Source organism: Artemia franciscana, chromosome 7, assembly GCF_032884065.1.
Source record: "Artemia franciscana chromosome 7, ASM3288406v1, whole genome shotgun sequence".
Classification (NCBI taxonomy): domain Eukaryota; kingdom Metazoa; phylum Arthropoda; class Branchiopoda; order Anostraca; family Artemiidae; genus Artemia; species Artemia franciscana.
The window spans coordinates 41,160,449-41,182,657 of NC_088869.1; the positions used below are offsets into that span (position 1 = coordinate 41,160,449).

Here is a 22,209-nt window from a genome sequence, read left to right on the forward strand (position 1 = left end):
GCCCTTTTCATTAAATTTCTCTTCCCCCTTGACATATTCCTCCAAGGAAAGATCCTCCCAAATAGCCCCCTCCCCTCAACCCCACCTCCAAACCAAAAAATCCCCCTGAAACCTCCGTACAATTCCCAATAACCATTACTGTATGTAAACACCGGTCAAAGTTTGTAAATTGCAGCCCCTCCCCCAGGGACCGTGGGGGAGTAAGCCATCCCCAAAGACATAGTTATTGTGATTTTCGACTATGCGGAACAAAATGGCCATCTCAAAATTTTGATCCGTTGACTTTGAGAAAAAAATGAGCGTGGGAGGGGGCCTAGGTGCCCTCCAATTTTTTTGGTCACTTAAAAAGTGCACTAGAACTTTTCACTTCCATTAGAATGAGCCCTCTTGCGACGTTCTAGGACCACTTGGTCGATACGATGACCCCTGAAAAAAAAGAACACGCACCCGTGATCACCTGTCTTCTGGCAAAAATACAAAATTCCACATTTCTGTAGATAGGGGCTTGAAATTTTTGCTATAGGATTCTCTGATACGCTAAATGCGATGGTGTGATTTTCGTTAAGATTCTATGACTTTTAGGGGGTGCTATTTTCCAAAATAAGGCAAATTTTCTCAGGCTCGTAACTTTTGATGACAAAGACTAAATTTGATGAAACTTAATATACTTAAAATCAGCATGAAAATTTAATTCTTTTGATGTATCTTTTAGCATCGAAATTCTGTTTTTAGAGTTTCGTTTACTATTGAGCCGGGTCGCTCCTTAATACAATTCGTTATCACGGACTGTTTGATTCAGGGTGTTGCCACTGCCAGCCTCTTACTTGGTTTTGACCTATCTCCAAAGCAATTCAACAAAATAAGATATGTTTTTAAGCTGTGTAAATTAGAAGGATGGTTCACCACTCCTGAACTGTGCCAACGCCTCGCTCGGTTTTGTATGATCCCTGAAATTATTAAGAAATAAAAAAATTACTTTGTTGTTATTAAGGGTCATTCTAACGTACATTTTTCCATTTCTCTTTTATATACAAATCTATACAAACAATGAATACATTGTAAACGTGCCTCAGCTCAGCAAGGTACCCATAACATGGGTCGTTGAATTCAACTCTTTAATGATTTTATATGAACTAAACGAAGAAACAAATACCCTGTTTACTTCTACTATAGGAAACAAAGTAGGCTCTTATTCTTTGCTAAAAAACAACGCTTGACAGCGTTGCTACAGATTTTTGGAGAGTATCAATTTTTCGGCCAGAAAGTGTCTTTCCTTACCATTTAAAAACCCAAAAAGGTTTCACTTAAACTTTACATTCGAATGATGTGTTGTGTAGAAAATAAAAGAAATTATAAATAGAATCGAAAAAATAATGATATTTTGAGTTGACATGGACCCCAAGACTCCCGCCCTCGTTTATGTGTTCGTAAGACAGTTCTGGATTTGATAAGTTAGGTTAATGCGTATTTTCAAAAGGGTTATGAACCGGAAGGCCTCGCTTTGTTTGGCAGCTCAGGCTTTCGGCTCTTGTAAAGGGACCTGAAGATTTTTATTGAGCCTTTGTTCTATCAAAGCCCACCTAAGCATGACTACAGTTGGGAACGTTGTTGTATTTTACAGATTGTTCACTGCCATAAAAATTAAATAAAATCCTACATTTTTTGTGTATTTTTCTTTCATTATAATTTATTCAACACTTGATGAATTTTATTGTGGAAATAGGCTATTTGTAATACATGCCTTTATAATTCACTCTTATCTCAATTATTATATTTATTTCTTTTTTAACAGAGGAGCAAGCGAAAGCACGAGAAGGGATGGCATATGTTGAGCGCACCTCTCAAAAATGCATGGAGTATCCGTGCCTTTTGTGCGGACTTATATTTAACGACAAATCGAAATTAATTCGCCATAATCAAAGGAAAATGTTATGTACAGCCCCCAAGGGTGAATTTCATTGTTCAGAATGTGGCGAGATTTATAAAAAGCGTGCTGATTGGAGGCAGCATGTCATAGACAAGCACACAGAGTCACTGGGTACGTGTTTTCTTACTTGTGTAGCTAATTTTTTGTTTTGCTTTATGTGTTGCTATTTTTAGTTCTTCTTAATTTTATTTGACGAAACTTGATATGACACCTTTTTGGGAGTTCAGAAGAAAAAATTGAATGTTGTATTATTTCGGTATCTGTCTAGTCACTTCTTGCGTTATTGTTCTTTGAAATTCTACATTTAAAAACTACGTTTGCTTGTAGTATCAATTAATTTTCTGCGGGTTATTTCCACTTTTATGATTATTCCCAGGATTAGTTAAGAAAGTACAACCATTTAATGCAATAAAATTATTCTCTACTTTTGATAACAGATTGAACTGCATTTTGCTAGTGGTGTACCATCAGTATTTTCAAAAGAATGTTTTGTTTCTTATTTCGAAAAGCTTCCGTGGTGTTTATGCATACCATTATCCCTAAATGATCGAACCCTTGATTTTGAGGAGGAGTTGAAATCCCTAGGCCATACCCTATACGTCATGCTATTTCTAACCGCAGAGAGGAATGGAGAATTTCTCAAGAATTCGGTGGAGGTTTTGGAAAATATTCATACTTTTCTAAGATATTCCCATCCCTTCAGCATCAGATATCAACTTAAGGAAATTTTATTCTGAACCTACATTGTTCTTTCAATTGAATATACAGTGTCGACGTCATTGAATGTACAGTTCTGACAAAAAAAAAAATCTTTAAAAGCGGCTAAAAAATGTAGCTTTACTACATAAAATCAATGTCATTATTCCGCTTTGCCTCTATTATAGTAGGGTCTTATGATAATTGGCAACATTATAGTAATGTATATAGCATTTAAAACTGACTAGTGGTCAGGTCAGCTGCTACAGTGAAGTGTGGGGTTTACTTCGGCCCGCCAATATTACTTTTACTCATATTTAGAGTAGGGGGACAATTCTGTTGTAGAGAAAGGGAATTTGGTGGTTGCTTTAGCGAGAAACCTAGTCGCATTTAAAACTACACAAAAACTGCTTCACAGAGCTTATAAAATCCTGATAGATACTATAGCCAGGGAGTTCCCACAACTTTATTCCAATTGAAAGTTTGTGGAATTTATTAGAAAACTGTCCCGGGGCGATGCCAAGTACATCATGGGTAACTATAGACTCAACTTTCTTCATCTGTCTTGCATAATTTGTGACTAAATAACAAATGACAGTTATGTTATGTTATGTAAGATGAAGTGGTAAAATAATTATTCTTCCAAACGTCACTCATTTTCATAACAATCTATTAATTGATAAATCAAATGCTGAAATTCTTTGGATTATTGATTATATAAAGATTTTATTTTGTCTGTACTGCATGCAGCAGTGAAAACAAAGGATAGTAACAGACAAACCTCGATATAGTAGTCCACGCAATAGCAGTGAGTTAGTAAAGAGCGACGTGTCTTCTTTTGTGTCTTTCTCATGTTTATTATATAATACAAATTATCTTTGAAAGTTGGGGCAGTGTTCACTTGATCACAAGTCCTTATTTCTAATGCTCTTTTTAAGGGTTGAAATCTTTTGGAAGGTAGCCTGCCCCCCTTAACTGCTCCATGGGCCTGCCTTTCCCCAAAGTGGCCTAAAATGAAAATTCCGAGATACATTCTTATTAATCAGAACGGCCAAAAGATCCAAGATATGTTTCTGAAATAGGCGAGGAGGGTGACATAATAAGTAAGGCCCCAGAGGTGAGCCCGTAAATTTACAAATAGCCCGTGTAAAACAGAAGCTTCATTGGCACATTAGTTCAAATCTGGATGTATCCCCTTCTACTTAACTGTATTTGCAAAGTGGATTGTACCTCTTTTGAATTACTGAGAACCTGTGGTCAATGATGCATATCCTCCGTTTCCAACTTCATTTGGTTAAGTTGATTTATCCCCTATCACCAACCTACTTTGGTCAGCCATGCAAATCCTCCGTGTCCAAACCCCCTGGCTCAACACTGAGGACCCCGCCACTTTTCAGCCCTGTCCGCGCTCTGTGTCAGACCCACTATGGTCAACAGCACGTATGCTACGCCTCATTGTTATCAGTCATACAAGAATTTTCAATCTGTATCACTGGAGGGCCCAATCTCAGGCCCTTCCCCCTTCAAACAATTTTTTAATATAAGAATGTTTTAATTCTTTTGACTCACAATCATTAGATCCTTCGATCAATGGAGTGCATGCGCCGTCTCCGACCCCCGTTTGGTAACCAGTAGATACACACCACATCTGACCCTTTTGGTAAGCAGTGCTTATAATCTATTTAGTAAGCAGTGATTATAATTATATAAGGATCAATGGCTCCTCCCCATATTATGTCCATCCTTCGACTCATGACTGCTCAGGGATTCAATAGGAAACGGTCCTTAATGTTTAAATGCTGATTATTTAAATTTGTTAAGATTGCAATAAGACTGCCCTAAAAAGGAAAAAAAAAATGAAACTGGGCAATTACCGTATATATTTCAAAAACGACGAACGTATCACACCTTGTTGAAATCATTCTATGTTTGTCAGTGTGGATGATTAAAGAGCCACAAGTAGTTTGCTTTGGACCCTTGGTTAAGACATCTGGGCTCTGTATTGTTTGAATTAAATGCTAGACTTGATGAAGACGAAATAGTTTTATATAAACTAAATAGGATCATTAATTTAGAAAAAAAATTGTTCATTCCTGTTTGATTTCATATTAAAAGTCCTGATCTGTTACAATTGTATGCTGGGCAAAATTTCACTCAGTCATCCACTGCGACTGTGTTGGAAAGCATTGTTTGAGATTTCCATTGTTTCATCGTCGTTTTCCATGTAATAGGACTTATTTCGTATTTTGAGAACTCAAACATTGCTCTAAAAGTCATTAAATTTTTTTATGCTTTGTTAGGGGTTCACTCAACTTTTCAAAAGGAAAAAGATATCTAATAAAGTGAAATTAAAAGATTTTTGTGGCTAATTGAAAGCTTAGTTACATAAAATTTCAGGCTGAGGAAGTTTCAATCTGAAAATATAAGAAACTTTTTTTAGCTGTGGGCCACCTAGCGATAAAGACAGACAGGATTTTATTCACAGAAGTTTTGAAACATACCAAATGAGTCCTTTCAAGTCAGAAGAAGGAGCAATATAGTACAACGAATTCCTAAGAAAGGGTCAGAGCCATATCAACAATTAATGACGGTATTATAAATAAGCAGTGGGTTTAAAATACGAATATAATTTAGTTATGACAATAAACAATAAACCGAGTGAACTTTTGTTTGGCCCTTGTTGGTTGGCTGACAAGGACGATATAAGTTAATGGCACAAAATATAACATTTTCTTTGAATCCCAATAAAAAACGTTAAAGAAGGAAAGAATGAAATTTTTATTTCTCGTAAAATAACTCTTTCTGTATTTGAAGATTCTCTTTCGCTGAATTTTTCATCTCTTTGTACCAGGTTTGGAATAATTTTCCTCTTCGTATCGAATGTTATCGTACATCTAAGATGCAATTTAGAACTTGTGGGAAGACATAATTTTCTTTAGTTCCTTTGAAAGAAAGAAATTCTTGAGCCGTATTTATATGCTCTTTCAGTGAACGTCAGCCTAAGAGTTGATGAAGGGGGATCTGAAGAAGAGGCCTCTATGCCGCAAGCTGAATCTGCAGATGAAAGAAAAGTGGAGGTTTGGACTTGTTCAGTTTGTCAGGCAATGTTTACTCGATTGTACCATTTGAAACGTCACTGTGATACTGTGCATAAACGTAAGTTACTATATCTGATTAATTTTATGCGCTAATTGATCGCTAATTGACTGTAATATATTATATGGTATGTGCAGATTTATTCTTTGTATTCAACACAGCTTAGATACCAATACAGTTATGAAAACTCCTATCTTGCCCATAAGAAGCTTTTTGTACAGAGCTCTGAACTTGGCGCCTCCTCCGAGCCCGCGCTCCGACGTGTAGATCGTACTGCAACACCATAGGCGGGAACACGATTTTGTTTTATTGTATACAAAGTTTACATACCGATGCCAGTTTCCTGTTACAAATCAGATACCAATACCAGTTTCCTGTGTCCAGCCGCTAGCATTGCTACCGCGCACTCTGTCCTGACACCAGTAATTGCTTTGTAAAATGTTGGAAAAAATATTGGTTTAGAATATGAATACAAGAATATCGGCACCGATAACTATTTCTGAAAAAAAATAAATAAAATTAGTATCTAGAGTTGACAGCCCCAGTAATGAGAATATACTATTTTTAATTTTAAAGTATGTACTAATTGTATGTACTGTTGCATGTATGGGGGGGGGGGAACTTACGAACTCATCTCTCTATGCGAAGTAGGCCTAGTATCATGGTAGATTCAAGTAAAACTAACTTTTTTCGTAAAAGTTATAAAAAGGCTTTTAATATGTATCGACTTCTTTTTCTGCTAGAGTACAAAGGACTTGATCAGCTAAAAGACTTTACGGGTTTGAAAACTTTTTTCATCTCGATCTCATAGAGCAACACCTTTGTTAATATTTGGAAATTATTCTTACGAAAAAGAACAAAGTAAATAAATATACTTGGATCGGATTATTTTACTTCTTTTCTCTGTACCACGTATATATCGCATTGTATTTGGGCATATTTGTCCTGCAAAGATTCAATGTGTTTTTTTTTTTAATATGCTCTTTGGGCCTAGGATGCATGAGGGGGTGGGGGGCGTAGGCTCATAACATTTACGTCTGTGTTGGCTGTTTTGACAATCTTATCCCCTGCCCTTGAAAACAAATCTCGCGTAGATGCCAGTTCCGAGTTTGTCTGTTTTTTAGTATGTTTGTATGTTTAGTTCCAATTGATTATACCTATCTATTATAGTATATCTATCCATCTATATATGGTAAAAATGATAGGATATACGTTAGATTTAGTTAGAAAACGAAAACTATAAACTGAGTCCCGCTGCTTTTTGGAAATTACAACATATTTTTAGAAGATGTTTATATTTTTTCAGAAATTGACTGGACTGGTGTCGACTGGGCTCAGTTTTCTGAAAAAGTGGATCGTCCAGACATGCATGGAACAATGGAATCGGGAATGGCCTATTCATCTGAGGATTCAGTCAACCATGCAACTTCAGGTGAATTTTTGTCCAAACATGGATTTCAGTGCTTCCTTTGTGAAAAAACTTTTTCAAGAAGAGACCATCTGAAGAGGCACAATGATCAATTCCATCCAGGTCCGTATTTTTATATGCTCTAATAATTCATAGGTAGTTAAAGAGAGAAGTTTTTAAATAATTTAAGCTTAATGAAAGAGGAAAATAATGATTACAATCCTAAAAAAACATCGGATTGCACCATGGGAACTTCGTCCGATGAAGAGGCACCTTGTGACTTAGAGAGTGGAAAATGTTATCAAATTTGAAATCACAACGAAAATCACGATGGTCCAATGCCGGGATATTTTGTTTAGGTTTTAAGATGACGGGGGAGGGGAGGGGGTTCAAAACTTCTAGAGTCCAGACGACCCCTCTTCTCCTAGTACGAGAGAGTTATCATTGTATCCAAAGCTTGCAAAATAAAGAAAAGCAGAAGAGAACCAAGTTATGTATATGCATATATGAATGAAAGTGGTAATCCCTACGAGGTTCAAAGACCACATCGCTGAATGTTTTCTTTAAGCCAGAACAAACATACAAATTAAGAAAGAAAAAGTACATAAATAATTAATTAATAATTATAATTAATTATTAATAATTAATAATTTGAAATAATTAATCTCAAATTAATTAATAATTCGTACGAAAAAATTAATAGAAAGCATATACATCTTCTAATGGAGCAGTCTGTAAGCCAAGAATAAAAATGGAAGCGGAGAAAATTTCAAATAGCGCAAAATTGTTGTACTGTAGTAAGTAGATTTCAATTAAAGTTCTAAGTCTCTTTAGATTTGTATTGACATTTTCAGAATGGATGTGTATTCTATTTTTACGCAATGTTTTTATCGATTATAGATCATTTAGTATTATCAGAAAATATTCTAATTTTGCAAAACGAATACAAAGATACCTATTGCGCTGTTCTGGAAAAAGTTTTTTTTTGTCTTTGTCCCAGTGTAAAGCGCAAGCAAAAAATAAGTGTATTAATACATATAACATTTAAGTTTTGTATAAATAACTGAATGATTTTGCTGGGTAGTGCTAGATGGTGTTGACCCTTTTTTTTTGCTCGGATACGAAATTGGAGTTTTTCTTTTATCGTTTTCCCTTACTCTGTGCTGAGACCTTTGTCTATATTATTATACTGATAGAAATAATTGGTATTTTAAAGATGAAAATACTGCTTTGAAGAAGCACATTTGTGACATTTGTGATCATCAAGCAAGAGACGCATGGAGTTTGAAGAAACATAAAAAATCACATTATACCCCAAGCACATCAAAACTGAAGCGATCCTGGCAATGCGAACTCTGTGGTGTCTACGTTTCGAAAAATGTTGACGTCACTGTCCATATGTCAAAACACAGAACTGGTATGTTACTTCTTTTCATTTCTTATTGAGATTATTTCGGGGATGGCTACAATTTATCATCGTCATGTCAACTTTTTTTTTATTTTATTTTTTATAACATGGTCTGAAACTACTTCCATCATCTTCCTTTTTTTTCCTTTTTTTTTATAGTATGGTCTGAAACTACTTCCATCTCCTCTTATGTTGTATCTTAAGGCTCGAAGTGTGAGTGCTGTGGCTAAAAAAATGTTTAGGAAAACTAAAACTCATTTGCCTTTATATTGAAGAATTATTTTGGCTTATTTATCGCATCAAATTGGGCCAACCACAATGTAGTTGGAAAGCACGCTTACTAGCGGATTAAAGAGGTCTATTTAGGTGGACTATAGCGGTGCGAGGGGGGGGGGGTATTTTCTTATTTTTTGAGTGGTAAATGATTACTGAAGAAGATATTCCTTAGCTTTGCTCGTTGATTTCTAATAAAGCACCATGTATATTTTTTTTTCTATTTCTTATGTTCTGTAATGTCTCTTTTTTCCCCTTTTTATGTAAGTTCAAACTGATATTTATTTTTTTTTAAAAGTCCAAGCTACTTCAAGCAGAGTAACAAACTTTGCAATATTGCTAAAACGTGTAAATTTTCAACGTGTTCGTTTTTTCTTTTCTTACGTGTCCTCGTACATGTCTGATGGCTAAATTGTTAATAGCAAACAGGGAAATCACGAATATATACATAATGCAATAAGAACAATATAGATGGCGTCATCAAGCTCAAAAGATCGCTGTCAGATGAAAAATGCCTGAAGTTTTAGATAAACCTGTAAAACATGAAATATGCATAAAATTGAATATTTTGTTGATATTTTATTTTTTGGAAGAACTGAAGAGATTTAATCTGATCAGTTAACCAGTCGACTCAAAGCAACCCAGTTTATGAAAACAGCAGCTTGCATAATTTATGGGAATTTTTTCCTAGGAACAATACTTACTGAGCTGTTGTACTGGAATGCTATAGTAGAGATGAAAAAGAAGAAATAGCTTCCGTTCCATGATGTATTTTAATCCCCAGAGGCTGATAAGCAGAGGAACGGACAATATGCCCCCCCCTCTTCCTCTGAAAACAACCGCTGGCCACTGCTAGTGAAGTGTCCTCGCTGATTTTGTCTCAATTAACTGTAGTCCATCCCTACTGACGATTTACGCTTGCAGCATCACCGCAAAGACAATAGATAAAGGCATCAACCCTTTGGTCTTGTGACTAGAAAAGGAAAAGAAATATAAAAACGTTGTGGGTATAATTATAAAGTCAGAAGTATCTGAGTAACCCTGCATCGTTTGCTGATGTCGTTGAGGGACTATTCAGCATAGATAATAAGCATTGGGTCTTACTACTGATTTGAGTTACCTCATAGAGTTATTGTAACTTGTCTGTTTATGAGATGTGTATATCTTAAAATGTGTTTTTTCTCTAAGTGTTATCTAATTCTAGTAAAAAAAATAGATGAATTTTAAATGGAAACTGTGTTTGTAATTGAATTACAATTGCTTCAAAAAAGGTTTGGTAGCGAATAATTGAACTGTATTTGCAGGATTGGCCAGTTCAAACATCTTTTTCCATTATGCTTCATCAGCTCAGAAATTTTAAACGATAGATAAGTCAGTAGGTTGTCGTAATGATTATTGAAAAAAAGTAATCCGTAGTTATACTACAAAAAAAAAAAAAAAAAAAAAAAAAAAAAAAAAAAAAAAAAAAAAAAAGGTTTACCCCCAATTTAACACACGGAATACGATTTTCATATGGTGTTTGTGTTGGACAATGCTTCTGACTTGTTTGATTAATAATATTAAATAGAATCTGTCTGATACATTTGTCGGAAAGTTCCGAGGAAAAACGTTTATTCTTTTGATAGATAATACATTTAATATATAATACAAATTCAATTTGATATTATAATGACTTAAATACATAATGCAAAGCACTAAATAGATAATGCAAATAATTGCTAAATCTGATTAAATTAAAAATTGTTAAATCTTGAAGTTAAAAAATTGAAATTAGTTCCCAACTATGGTTGTAGTTTCGTAATCCCTGCAAAAGATTTTAAGACCATTTTTTGACAAGAAGGAGGATAACGTTTTTTTAAAGGTTGAAAGCAACAGACCAGAAAAAAAGCCCTCGTGAAGTTGGTTCTGTATTGCCATGAAAGGACATTGGATACATTTAGAGTGCTTCAGCAACCTTTGGAATATTTTGGTCAACAAGTGAATTCGAATTTAGTCTATTTAAGCACAGAAAAACATTGACTCCCAGCTTTTGTCGTAATATCGTGCATGGGAAATTTCTACAATAATAATAATAATTTATTTGTGACCCACTTGAAACAGCGGAGTATAAAAACAAAGACACAGAAAAAAAAAACTTCTGATAACACATTAAATTACTGTAGAAAACATTTAGAAGATCATGAAACGGGTTAATAGTAAAGTATGGAGTCGGATAGTTTCTGGTGTAGCACTTTAAGTTTATTTAATAAACCTGGAGCCCCGAAATTTGTTACCATACCACTGTTCTTGTACCAGGGAGGAAGATACAGTAAAAAACGGAGGAAACGAAAATAAGATGACTTGAGAGCCTTTAAAACTTTTTTTTAAACAGGATACAATCCAGAAAGATATAAAACCGAGTGATCACAAAAGCAAAAATAAATTTGTGAAATGGCTTTGCGGTTGCATTTCCCCCTGTAATATACTCAGGTCATTTCAAAGCAGAAACCCTCCAAATAATCTGAAGCTAAAAGCCTAATTATGTTAACTTTAAATTAGAGCAACATCCACCACACGTGTATGACTGAAAACTGAGTAGAGTATTTTATCTGCAAAAATAGCTCATAGCCACTATAGCTGTTTTCGTTTGTAGAAAAACGCATGAATAAAGAATGTTTTAATATAAATATTTTGTTTATCTATAGGGTGATTTATGTGTATCAATTTACAATATATACACAGCTAGGGTAAGCAAGAGTATGTTCTAGTTGGCTACCCAGGGGTTGGTATTCCCACCTGTCACGATACACTGAATGGTGCCGCTGTAAAATGTAGGCCTTGGAATTTTTGCTGGCTAAACTACCATCTTTACTGAGGATAAGTATGTGCTCATTGGCTCTTTCTTATCATGAGAATATAAAAAGAGACGCATCACTGTTTCTCATGCGAAAAAGTAGTTTGAATAGTTGCTCAAGACAAAGGACTGTAGTTCTCTTTTAGTTTTTGGGAATGTTCGACTATGAAGATTCCAATGGTGCAGTTCTTTTTTTTTTGATCAGACACCATTTTTACGGTGTTTCAGGCTGTTTTTCGAAATTCTTTTAAACTTATTGTCAAAATAAACTTTATCATTAACACTCATCACAATAATACTTACCATTCCAGAATCGGCGTCAAATGGCGCAGTTTTTTTTTTTTTTTTTTTTTGAAGCGCGTTTAAAAATTTTTGGTTACTCTGTGCTAGAGTTCGTTCGTTACTATGTTGCGGCGCATGCCGCAACCGTGGTGCGGAGTAGTCCTGTGTAAGATATTGTTGTGTCTTGTGAAGCGACTATATGCATAATAATGATACTAATAGAATAAAATAGTGAAAAAAAAAAAAAAAATGAAAATCTTGCAAACTGAGTAGAACCTTGAAGCTTACCGAAAATATTGTTGGCTAATGCTAAGAGATAAATACTCGAAGAATTTCTTATCTTTAAAAGGAGGAATTGCAGCTTATTGAACTCTGAAGCAAAACAAGCTAATAATTCATTACAACAGATTTCAACAAGTGCTTTAGAGCACAATTTAATAATTGCAATTGGCTATAGAACACCAAACTTACAAAAAGCAAATATAACAAGCTTTTTGATGAAGGTGGAATTCAAAGTTTGGCTCTTTTTAAGGGCCAAAGGGAATTGCGGGGCAACCAGCCTCCCTACCGGCTTTTCTGCTGCTTGACCTAGTACAACTCATGAGAACGGTTAAAAAATGTGAGATAGTCGTTTTTTACAGAAAAGTACAAAAGTGGGTATACCGAGGGATTTTTGACATGCTTTCATTTGTGTTTTCTTCTTTTTTTCTAATAGCTTTGTAAATAGTTATTGTTTTTGTGTTTTTGTTAACAACCCCAACGAATTGGTCCATACCTAAGACGTTGGTTTCGGTCACTAGACAATCTGCTATGAAAGTAAGTTGCTATAATCTGACTGTAGCTTGAGACTCGAAAAAATGGATGTTTTTAATTGTATTTTTTTGTAACACCTTAGAACAAGTTTTTACTTCTCGGAGTGGTCTTTAAAGTGTAGATGTTGTCTGTTAGGATAAATTTCCCTCTAATGAAAAAGAAAAAAAAACTGTCAATTAAGTAGGGAACATGAACTTTTCCCCCTTAACGAGTTGAGCTACACTATCAAATTACTTTGACTTATTATTCATCACCGTGTTATTGTTGTCAGCCGTATAGTTGTACCCTCTTTCTGTCTCTTCTCTTTTACGCCTTTATCTTCTGATGTTTGCTTGAGACTTCAGCCTTCGCTGATATCATATGTTTATCTACTCATAGACGAACTTAACCTGTTATAAAATGAAATGTTAATTGTTCCTTATTGCAGAACTGTCATCCATGGAAAGCTCAGACACGACAGCAATGGTAGGCTCAGAGATGACAGCTATGGACTGCTTTGATATGACAACTGCGGAAGGAGAAAGTTCAAGTGAAGGAGATAGACCACCAATTAAAATTACGATTAGACTTGACAAGTCGGTCGTGTCATCAGAAAATGGGATTATTAAATCGGAAAGAAATGTTGATGAAGAGCCAATATACCAACAGGATGTGTTGGATGAAAATAGAATAGTTAAATCTGAAAGTTTTGCTTATGAAATGCCTGACAGCCAAGAGGATATGTTTTCACAATATTCAATGGTTAAGTCTGAGAGTAATATTAGCGAAGAGTCAAAAAACCAAGCGGATGTGTTGCAAGAAAATAGATTGATTAAGTCTGAGAATAATGCTGACGACGAGGAACACAACATACAAGATGCATTTTCAGAAAATGGAATGATTGAACTTGAAACTAATATGGACGATGAGCCGACTGAAAATCCGGATTTCTATATAAATGAAAAAGGACAAAGCAAAAATATTGTGAATGAAAGCTTTGAAGAAGAAATATTTGCAAAGAATTTGCGTCAAGTGAACGGTTGCAGTGATCGCTCAGACTCTGCTAAAATAGACATTGATGAAAGCAAGTAATCGTTATTGATATCTTAATATCATATTGTGGCACAGCAAAGGCTTTGATCTGGTATTTGGATTTGCCGATTTTCTTTTCTTTACTGGCTTTCCTTAGGAAAAAGGAGAATCTTCTAAAGAGTAAAAGAACTATTTATGTTCACCATAGTTACAAGATGAAAGGAACGTCTTTTGGTAACAAAGTATATATTTCCATACTAGAAAGTGAGATATTTTCGAAAACTACCATATAAGAATGGTTTAGGATGCCTGGTACACATGCCGAGTGCATTGGTCCTTTTCAACTGCAGGTTCAGACAGCTGTTTATTTGTCTTTGCTTGTATTTTTTATTTCTATCTCAGAATACCTTAAACACAGTAGACGAGATAATGAAGCAAAACTATTCATATAAATTCAGTCCTTTGCCTTCGTTAAAGCGAAGGAATCAGAAATAGAATCTGTTTAATAAGAGGGCGAAAGGACAAAAACATAAAGAGTAAAAATAGCAGCCCTTATATTTGATATTAAATAACAAGGCTGCTTCTCGCCATTAAAACAAATAAAAATAGCAGCCCTTATATTTGATATTAAATAACAAGGCTGCTTCTCGCCATTAAAACGAATAAAAATAGCAGCCCTTATATTTGATATTAAATAACAAGGCTGCTTCTCGCCATTAAAAGAAATAAAAACTCAGATAATTCCCACATTTTAGCCAAAATAATTGAATACAAACATAAGTGAACCGCCATGACGCATTATCAACTCTTAGAAATAAAGTAGATGAAATTTGTCACACGAAGTAATTTTGACCTTGTTGGGTGTAGCATAATCCAATCACCTATGTTTCTGATACAAATAAGTCAAACCTTTATCCTATAAGTAGAATAATAGACACAAGGGAATGTTTTCCGTTTAGTACACATAATCTTAAGATTCAAGCCTCCCCCCTCCCTCTCCCATCGTATCTTGCCTTCGTGGAATTCAAGATTTTTTAATAGTGGGTTTACAGTAATTTAGGCTATAGTACGTCTTGTTTGACTCTTATTTAATATTAACTTGAGTCTAATTGACCTGTTAAAATTTGCAAAATATCTGATGTCAGTTGCTAAGCTAGGTCGATAAATTTTGCGTTCGACGTAATTACTAATGTAGCCATTAACACCATTTAAGTTTATTAGTTTGCCAGAAGAGCGTAACGTTGCTCGTTTTCACTTTGCTTTCAAATGAAAAGTGACAAACTGTATAAGCCGCATCAGTTTAAAAGATGGAAAAGGAATAAATTTTTCCAATAAAGATGAAAGTAAAATTCTTTTTATGGCTAATGTTCTGTGGTGACAGAACTTCCATAATGAATAAGAAAGTGGTTATAAATAAGATTTCTAACATTTATTCCTAAATGACACACTGTGCAAACTGAACTGCAACATTTGAAAGGTAGAAGTAATGAGCCAAAACTGGGGGTAGATCCAATAGCATTTTCTAAGAGTGGTTAGACCATTCTAATATTTTCGAGGAACTTAAATTTAAGGAGAAAAGAAAGTGTTTATATTTCGTCAGTCGGGTATTAAAATGCCGTATCTCCATAATTGTCAATGTTCAGAAGAGCAAAAAACACCTCAAAGCTTTTTTATTTCCTCTCCGAGAACTATAAAACAAAAATGAATTGATACGTAAAATCAATGCATATCAATCTGTTTTCGTTTTATAGTTATCAGAGGGGAAACACAAAAGCTTTGAAGTGTTCTTTGCTCTTCTGAAAATTGACAATTATGGAGATACGGCATTTTAATACCGAAAGACGCTATGGATAATTTAAATCAGATTATTTAGGATAATGTAATCAACCTTTGATTCGTTTGATATCATGAAACATATTGAAAAAAGAATTAATATATAGATATGAAGCATTTTTTTTTTTTATCTGACAGTTAAGTTTATTCTCAGATCCTTAAGGGAAATATATTGTGTATTTTCATTGCCTATTTTTAGTGTTGCTTTAAAGTTCTTCTTTATTTTTCTTCTTTTATCATTGATAATATGCCTTTTGTTTTCTTATGATTAAATAGTGCTGTAGCATTGGACCTATGGATTGATTTTGGTTTTCATTACAATCCTTGTATGCTATTATTTATTATTTTTGGTATCGTGAATTATATTGACGTAGTGTTTGTTTTTCAGATTCTCTTTGATTTGATTCAGACTTCCTTATATTATTTTCTTAATTTGCTGTTTATATATATGTATATACGGGTAGATAATGTTTTATAAAACAATTAAAGTTGATGAAACAAATTATCACCTTCTCTGCATGCATAGCTATTACTCAAAAATTTAAAAATATTATCCAACTTCATTTGCAGAAATAACCACTGGGGAGGATTTCGAAAGAAAGTAACAAAAAAAGTGACTTGTCGATTTGATTCGTCTGTACTTTGCTTCCACACATTCCTTAGATATTGAAGAAAAGGCTATTATATTGAAAAAAGATAATGGGCGCAAAAGGTTAGACCAGGTGAATATTAAGTGTGTATCTACTATGAGAGCGAAACAAAGGGGGGCAGAACCTCGAGGCTTATCCCATAAGATTTACCGCAAAACCCATTTTGTAGATTCAAAAATATTTTTGCGCTCTGGAGGTGTGGGGTGGAACATTGTTTGCCACTAGACAGAGGAAACCACCAAGGAGGTTTTAGACCTGTGTCAGCCTCAATCTAAAAATTTTTGCTATATTCTTCTGTTTTTTTATTATTTTTTTACATGATTTTTCTGCATCTTTTCTTTTGTAGTAGTTCAAAATAGTTAAAGAACAGAATTAAAATTCTATTAAAAAGAACAGAATTAAGGAAAGGTAAAAGTATGTAGCACAGTCTTGTTTTTATAAAGAGTAATAAAATGCTTTGACTACATCTTAAAGTTTAGCAGGAACCTTTCTGGCTATAAACAATAATATTTATTCTTCATGAATGCAAACTATGCGATGTTCAAATACTAGCTATCATTTCTTTTTTCAGTGAACCTGTTGACCTTATTTATTCATAAATGAGGTATATGACATTCTGTATAAATGTATATTTGTTCTGTAAAATATGATTGCACCTATAACATAGTTACTAAGTCTAATGCAAGTGGTTATGGGGACAGGTCAACTATATCTGGTTTGATTACGATCTTTTGCATTTTGATCTTGTTAAGGCGTACCAGGTAACAGTGATGACGTAATTGCCAAGGGTTAGTTAACTTATCTAAACGTTGCTTCTACTCATGTGTGTTTGCGGAGTTTTAATCCAGTGATTTTTCATGGACTTTTCACTGTTCTTAATCATGATGGTGAGATAGCACCCATGTATACTTAAAAAAATTCCTTATAGATGGGGCTTCAATCTAGGTTTAGGAAACGTGAAAATTCAAACAACAAAAAGAGGGAGGGGGAAATCTAGATTAAAACTCAATTAAACTGATTGTAAAAGTGAAAGTAGCATATGTAGTAGTATTTAGTGCCCACCAGAAAAAGATAGCATTAGTAATAACAAATGATTAATGAAAAAGAGTTAAATGAAACCCTGTTTTACTAGAGATTTTTATACCTTCATGACTACTACTAATGCTTTAAATCTACATGATTAGAAGCAATGATATAGCTTATCCAGTTGTAGTGCCGGCTCTACGGATTTATTCCATATTTAATCTTTTTGTATCTTATCTCTTTTCTGTGTCTTTTATGTAAATACAGAAGCTTATTATGAGAGACTAATGAAGAGGTCTATTGGTCCTGGTCCTAATTAATAGGGACGCGTAACAGGATTCATTAGGTAGTGTCATTCTGATATTGATTTAGAGACAACTTAATTTGAATATGCTTTAAGAGTTTATATCGTTTTGCCTCGAACGAACAGGCGTACTTGAAACTTGCGTCAGGAAGTATAATTTATCTACTGATCGCCATCAAAGATTTTTTGTACAGATGATAGTAGAGTGGCTTTGGCTTTGACACACAATGTTTTGATACCTCTATCCCAGAGAATATCTGAACAATGGTAATGTTTGGTAAAATGGTAATTTGTTTGGCTGCACGTTGCACTTTTCACAGATTTTGTTTCGTTTAAATTCTTAAACAAAAATGGCCCATAAGAAAGACTGGGAACTTTATTTTTGCTGTTTTTTAAATTTTTATAAATATCGGGTATGGCCTTTCGTTTTAAGCTCAACGATATATGGTTCAAAACGGAAAAAAACTCTGATTGATAAGATACCAGACCTAGGTAACCATATTCTATTATAGGCTATGTTAGTCCTATTGATCCTTGGCATCTCGAAAAGATTGAATAGACATAGTCGTAATAGATCTAGTTTTTTTTCATGTTTGTTGTTTAACAGGATCATGTGTTTACCAAACAACTTGTTTTATATTACATATGTATGCTTTCCTAAAGTGCCGTTTTGGTTTAGGGTTACATTTAAGAAGTTGCTGAAATAAATATATTGATATTAAACCGAAGTATTTGACCAGAAAAGGATGGCGGAACTAATTAGAAAACATTCTTTGTTTTTAGTCACATTGCATAAGGGGGTAAGTGACTGAATAGATAGATAGATAGATAGATAATTTTATTCACCCACTCGATACAAAACCACAAATGGCACGAATGGAGTACAAAGAAGAAAAGAAAAAAAAAAAACAAAAAAAAAACAAACACTTAACTGCACAAACAAAAACAAACGTTACGATACACCGCCAATAAATAAAAACATTATTACAAAAACTCACTAAGGACGAATTGCAATTGCCAGACTACTAGGCCCAAGCGACCCCAAAAATTCAGAACGACGTTTCGTCACAGCAGCAATCGGATCTGTGATACCGAACCTTGCAGACATCTTGGAATTTTTAACCCACGGTGGGGTATTTAAAAGAAACTTTGCATATTTGTAAAAAAGTGATCGAAGGTTTCTTTTATCACTAACACTAAATATATGCCAAAACGGTGATAAAGCCAGAAAGTGTGGGATCACCAGTGCATTATATAGCCTAGCTCGAATTTGTCGATTATATTTCGCTTTAGTTGAAGATAGCGCCCCGTAAGCCTTACGTGCCTTTTCTGCGAAATTACTTATTTGGCGAGCACGTGTAGATGCCATGTTATGACCTATAGGCATTCCTAAGTACATTATGGAGTCAGACAGTGGAACCTCTTGAGCACCAAATTTGACAGCAAGATCTATACAATCTGCATTTCTCCTATTGAAAGCAACAATCTCGCTTTTACTTGCATTAAAAGATAGGCCTATCTCTCTATAAGCATCATCTAGAATCTGAAAATTTTCTTCAATACGAGACAAACATCTACTTAAATTAAAAATATCATCTGCGTAATTAAGTAATGTTACATCCAAACCTCGGAAAATGCAGCTCATTTGCACTAACTTTTGGGCCTCGAGAACACTATTATTATACAACCGGGGTGACGAAATTGCACCCTGCCTAATGCCCTTTCTAACCGGAATAGCATTTGGTAATACAATCGGCCCGTTAGGAGACGGGACTTTAACTTGGACTCGAAGCTTCTTATACATATCCCGAAAAGGCAAAATAACCGATCGGTCCACACCACGTTTATGAGCAGACACTAATAACTGGGGATGTATCCCAGAATCAAAAGCACGTCTAACATCGTGACTCGCTAGAATAAGGGATTCATTCAGTTCATCAGCTTCTATTAATATATTAGCAAGAATATAATGGACGTGCTCGCGACCAACACCTTTTTTAAATCCGAACTGATTATCGGGGGTAGAACATTGAAAAGCAATATGATCTATAACTAGCAATTCCATAAGCTTACATAAAACCGGCGAAACAGTTATAGGGCGGTAAGATACGCATTCAGACGGATTTTTCCCTTTTTTCAAAATAGGTGTAATTACTCCAGTACCAAAAACGTCGGGAACGAGACCAGAATTAAAGATAATTTGGAATAGAAGCTCTAAATGACTCAGGAGACCAGCAGTACCATGTACAAGATGCAACCCACACAACTTGTCGACACCTTTCGATTGTTTCTTTTTTAATTTTGAAATTGCACGAATCAGATTAGGAACAGTTACTATGTAGCCAACACCAGAACTAGGCAATTCCATGAACTTATCAAGTTCGACTTCATATTTATCTTCAAGATCTTGTTCGGGTGGAGAGAACTCAGAAGTAAAGTGGGACACCCAATCTTGCTCAGAGATCACAGGTTCAACACTATTCTGATCACCATTACGTTTAAGAAATCTCCACACAGCATTTGGGTCATTACTTATCAATTGACTATGTTGATCGATCACTTCACATTTATGCTTAGACAAAATCTTGGCAAATCTGCGTTTGCTGAACAGCCGAACTTCATTTACAACACCTGATTTCGGACGACCACACTCGTTCCAGAGCCTAAGCCAAAATTTTGCACGACCACATGCTTCACTTAGAGCAGGGTTTTCGGACCACTTTGGAATTTCCGTTCCCACTCGGACTTTACGAATGGGGACCGCAGCGGCCTCGGCAGATGACAGTGCGTGAGATATTTCACTACAGTAGATGTTTAGTAGCAGCTGTTTCTCTTCATCTTGAATACATACACTCTGCTGTAGTAATTGGAACGGCACTTTAATCTTTGTGAGAATCTCATCCAATACGTAATGATAAGTAGCCAGGTCAATTTTACTCCAATTAGTTTTGATTTTCCACTTCTTTTCATTAGTTGGGGGGTTAGGAGAGGCAGGAATAACTCGAAAAGTGTTTATAATTGGAAAGTGATCAGACGCGCTTACGCTCAGATCTACGTGCGAATTGCCGCAAGCTGGAGATTGGATGGAACTTAACATGAAGTCGAGAGATGAAGTCGAGCCTGAGTTATGGATATAAGTAAAACACAGATCATTGTTAGCAAGACGAAGACCGTCACAGGAAGATAGGAGGATCTGTGCTCGAGCGTTAGACTCATCAGTCAAGTCACAGTTCACGTCACCAGCGACTATACATTCAAGGCCCTGGCTAGAACAGCTGCCCACCGAACTCGATAGCTTACTGCAGGCTTCACTAAATTTTTTTTCTGATTTACTGTCTCTGTAGTCTGTTGGCATGTACACAGAGTGGATAACAGTTTTGTGCACCTTAACAGCAACAAAAAAGTCTGAAGATTTATACAGAATGGGATTTAACCTGCTGCTAACAAGAATGGCGATTCCACCGGACGGCCTTCCCCTGCCCGATGACTTTGCAGGAGTAGCAAATACTTTGACGCCATCGTTTAGCTCAAGCAGACTAACGGCTTGATTCGAGAGGAAGTGTTCCTGCACACAGAGTACATCGTTATAACATAACAATCCTTCTAACAGTGGCATTTTATCAACCACTCCACCATTTAAGTTCCATGAAACAACCCGTATAGAATCACCGATCATTGTTTAGAAATTAGCTTCTGAGCTACTGGACATTGGAAGCTGTAGCACGGGTGTCGAGAAGAACCACACAGAGCGCATTTGGGGGCATTTTGGCATGGATTGTCCCGAGAGCTGGAATGATCTCCACCGCACTTTGAACATTTCGGGGGATCTACACAAGATTTTGCTGCATGTCCGTAGGACTGACAGTTGTAGCACTGCATCGGTAAGAATTTAAATTCTGTAATGGGTAGTCGCTCGTAACCAAAAATGGGCGGAGAGTTCATTGCGTTAAAGAGATGAGCTTTGCTTTCAAACTGTAATTTGAATGACCGAGTACTACCAATTTGTACGGCCTTAACACAGTTCGGTACAACTGAGCGCAGTTCGTCATCTGAAGTTTCAGTGGGAACGTGGCGGATTATTCCGAAGAAAGCGGGAGTTTTTACTTTAACACTTATAGTTGAGTCACTTTTACCCACTGCCTCAGCCAGGGACTCGGCAGCATTCTTGTTGTTCAAGACTACTCTCCATTCAGATTTCCTAGGTTTCAGCTCCACAATGTTCGAACTAGTATCACCACATACTCTGTCCAAATAGGATTTCCGAGCGCTAGGGTTCGAAAGATCTTTCGGGGGATTCTTCAAAACAACCGCATATGACAGTTTCGACATGATCGTGTTGGTTTCTGCCGCAGGCATAGCAGAGACAGAAGGAGAGGGATTAGAATCCACGTAACTATCGAACTTAGCACACAATTCGTTTACTTTCCGGGTTAGGGTAGCCGTCACTTCTCCCGGGATTATCGGAACTTCATCAGGTTCGAAAATCACAAACCGCGGCAACGAGATATTTTTATCTTCACAAACCCGAAATACTTTTAATATGTCCAGGATATCATCGGTGTTCTTCGATCGCGCAGTAACACGTGTGGTAATTCCTGCTAGGGGCCACAATAACTCCTTCGCCATTGCAATTGCTTCCTCTGAGAAAAACT

At 35.5% G+C, this 22,209-nt stretch overlaps 1 protein-coding gene across 5 annotated transcripts in view; it reads left to right on the forward strand.

The window, feature by feature from the left end:
- The window catches only part of LOC136029310 (transcriptional repressor CTCF-like), a 72,750-nt gene extending 54,470 nt beyond the window's left edge, over positions 1–18,280 (forward strand). For all 5 annotated transcript variants that reach the window (XM_065707575.1, XM_065707580.1, XM_065707576.1 and 2 more), the window contains 5 exons: positions 1,793–2,038; positions 5,612–5,779; positions 7,026–7,250; positions 8,344–8,544; positions 13,164–18,280. In XM_065707575.1, the coding sequence (XP_065563647.1) occupies positions 1,793–2,038; positions 5,612–5,779; positions 7,026–7,250; positions 8,344–8,544; positions 13,164–13,807 (1,484 nt within the window). In that variant the 3' untranslated portion in view covers positions 13,808–18,280. The remainder of the gene's footprint in view (positions 1–1,792; positions 2,039–5,611; positions 5,780–7,025; positions 7,251–8,343; positions 8,545–13,163) is intronic.
- Positions 18,281–22,209: the final 3,929 nt, after the last annotated feature.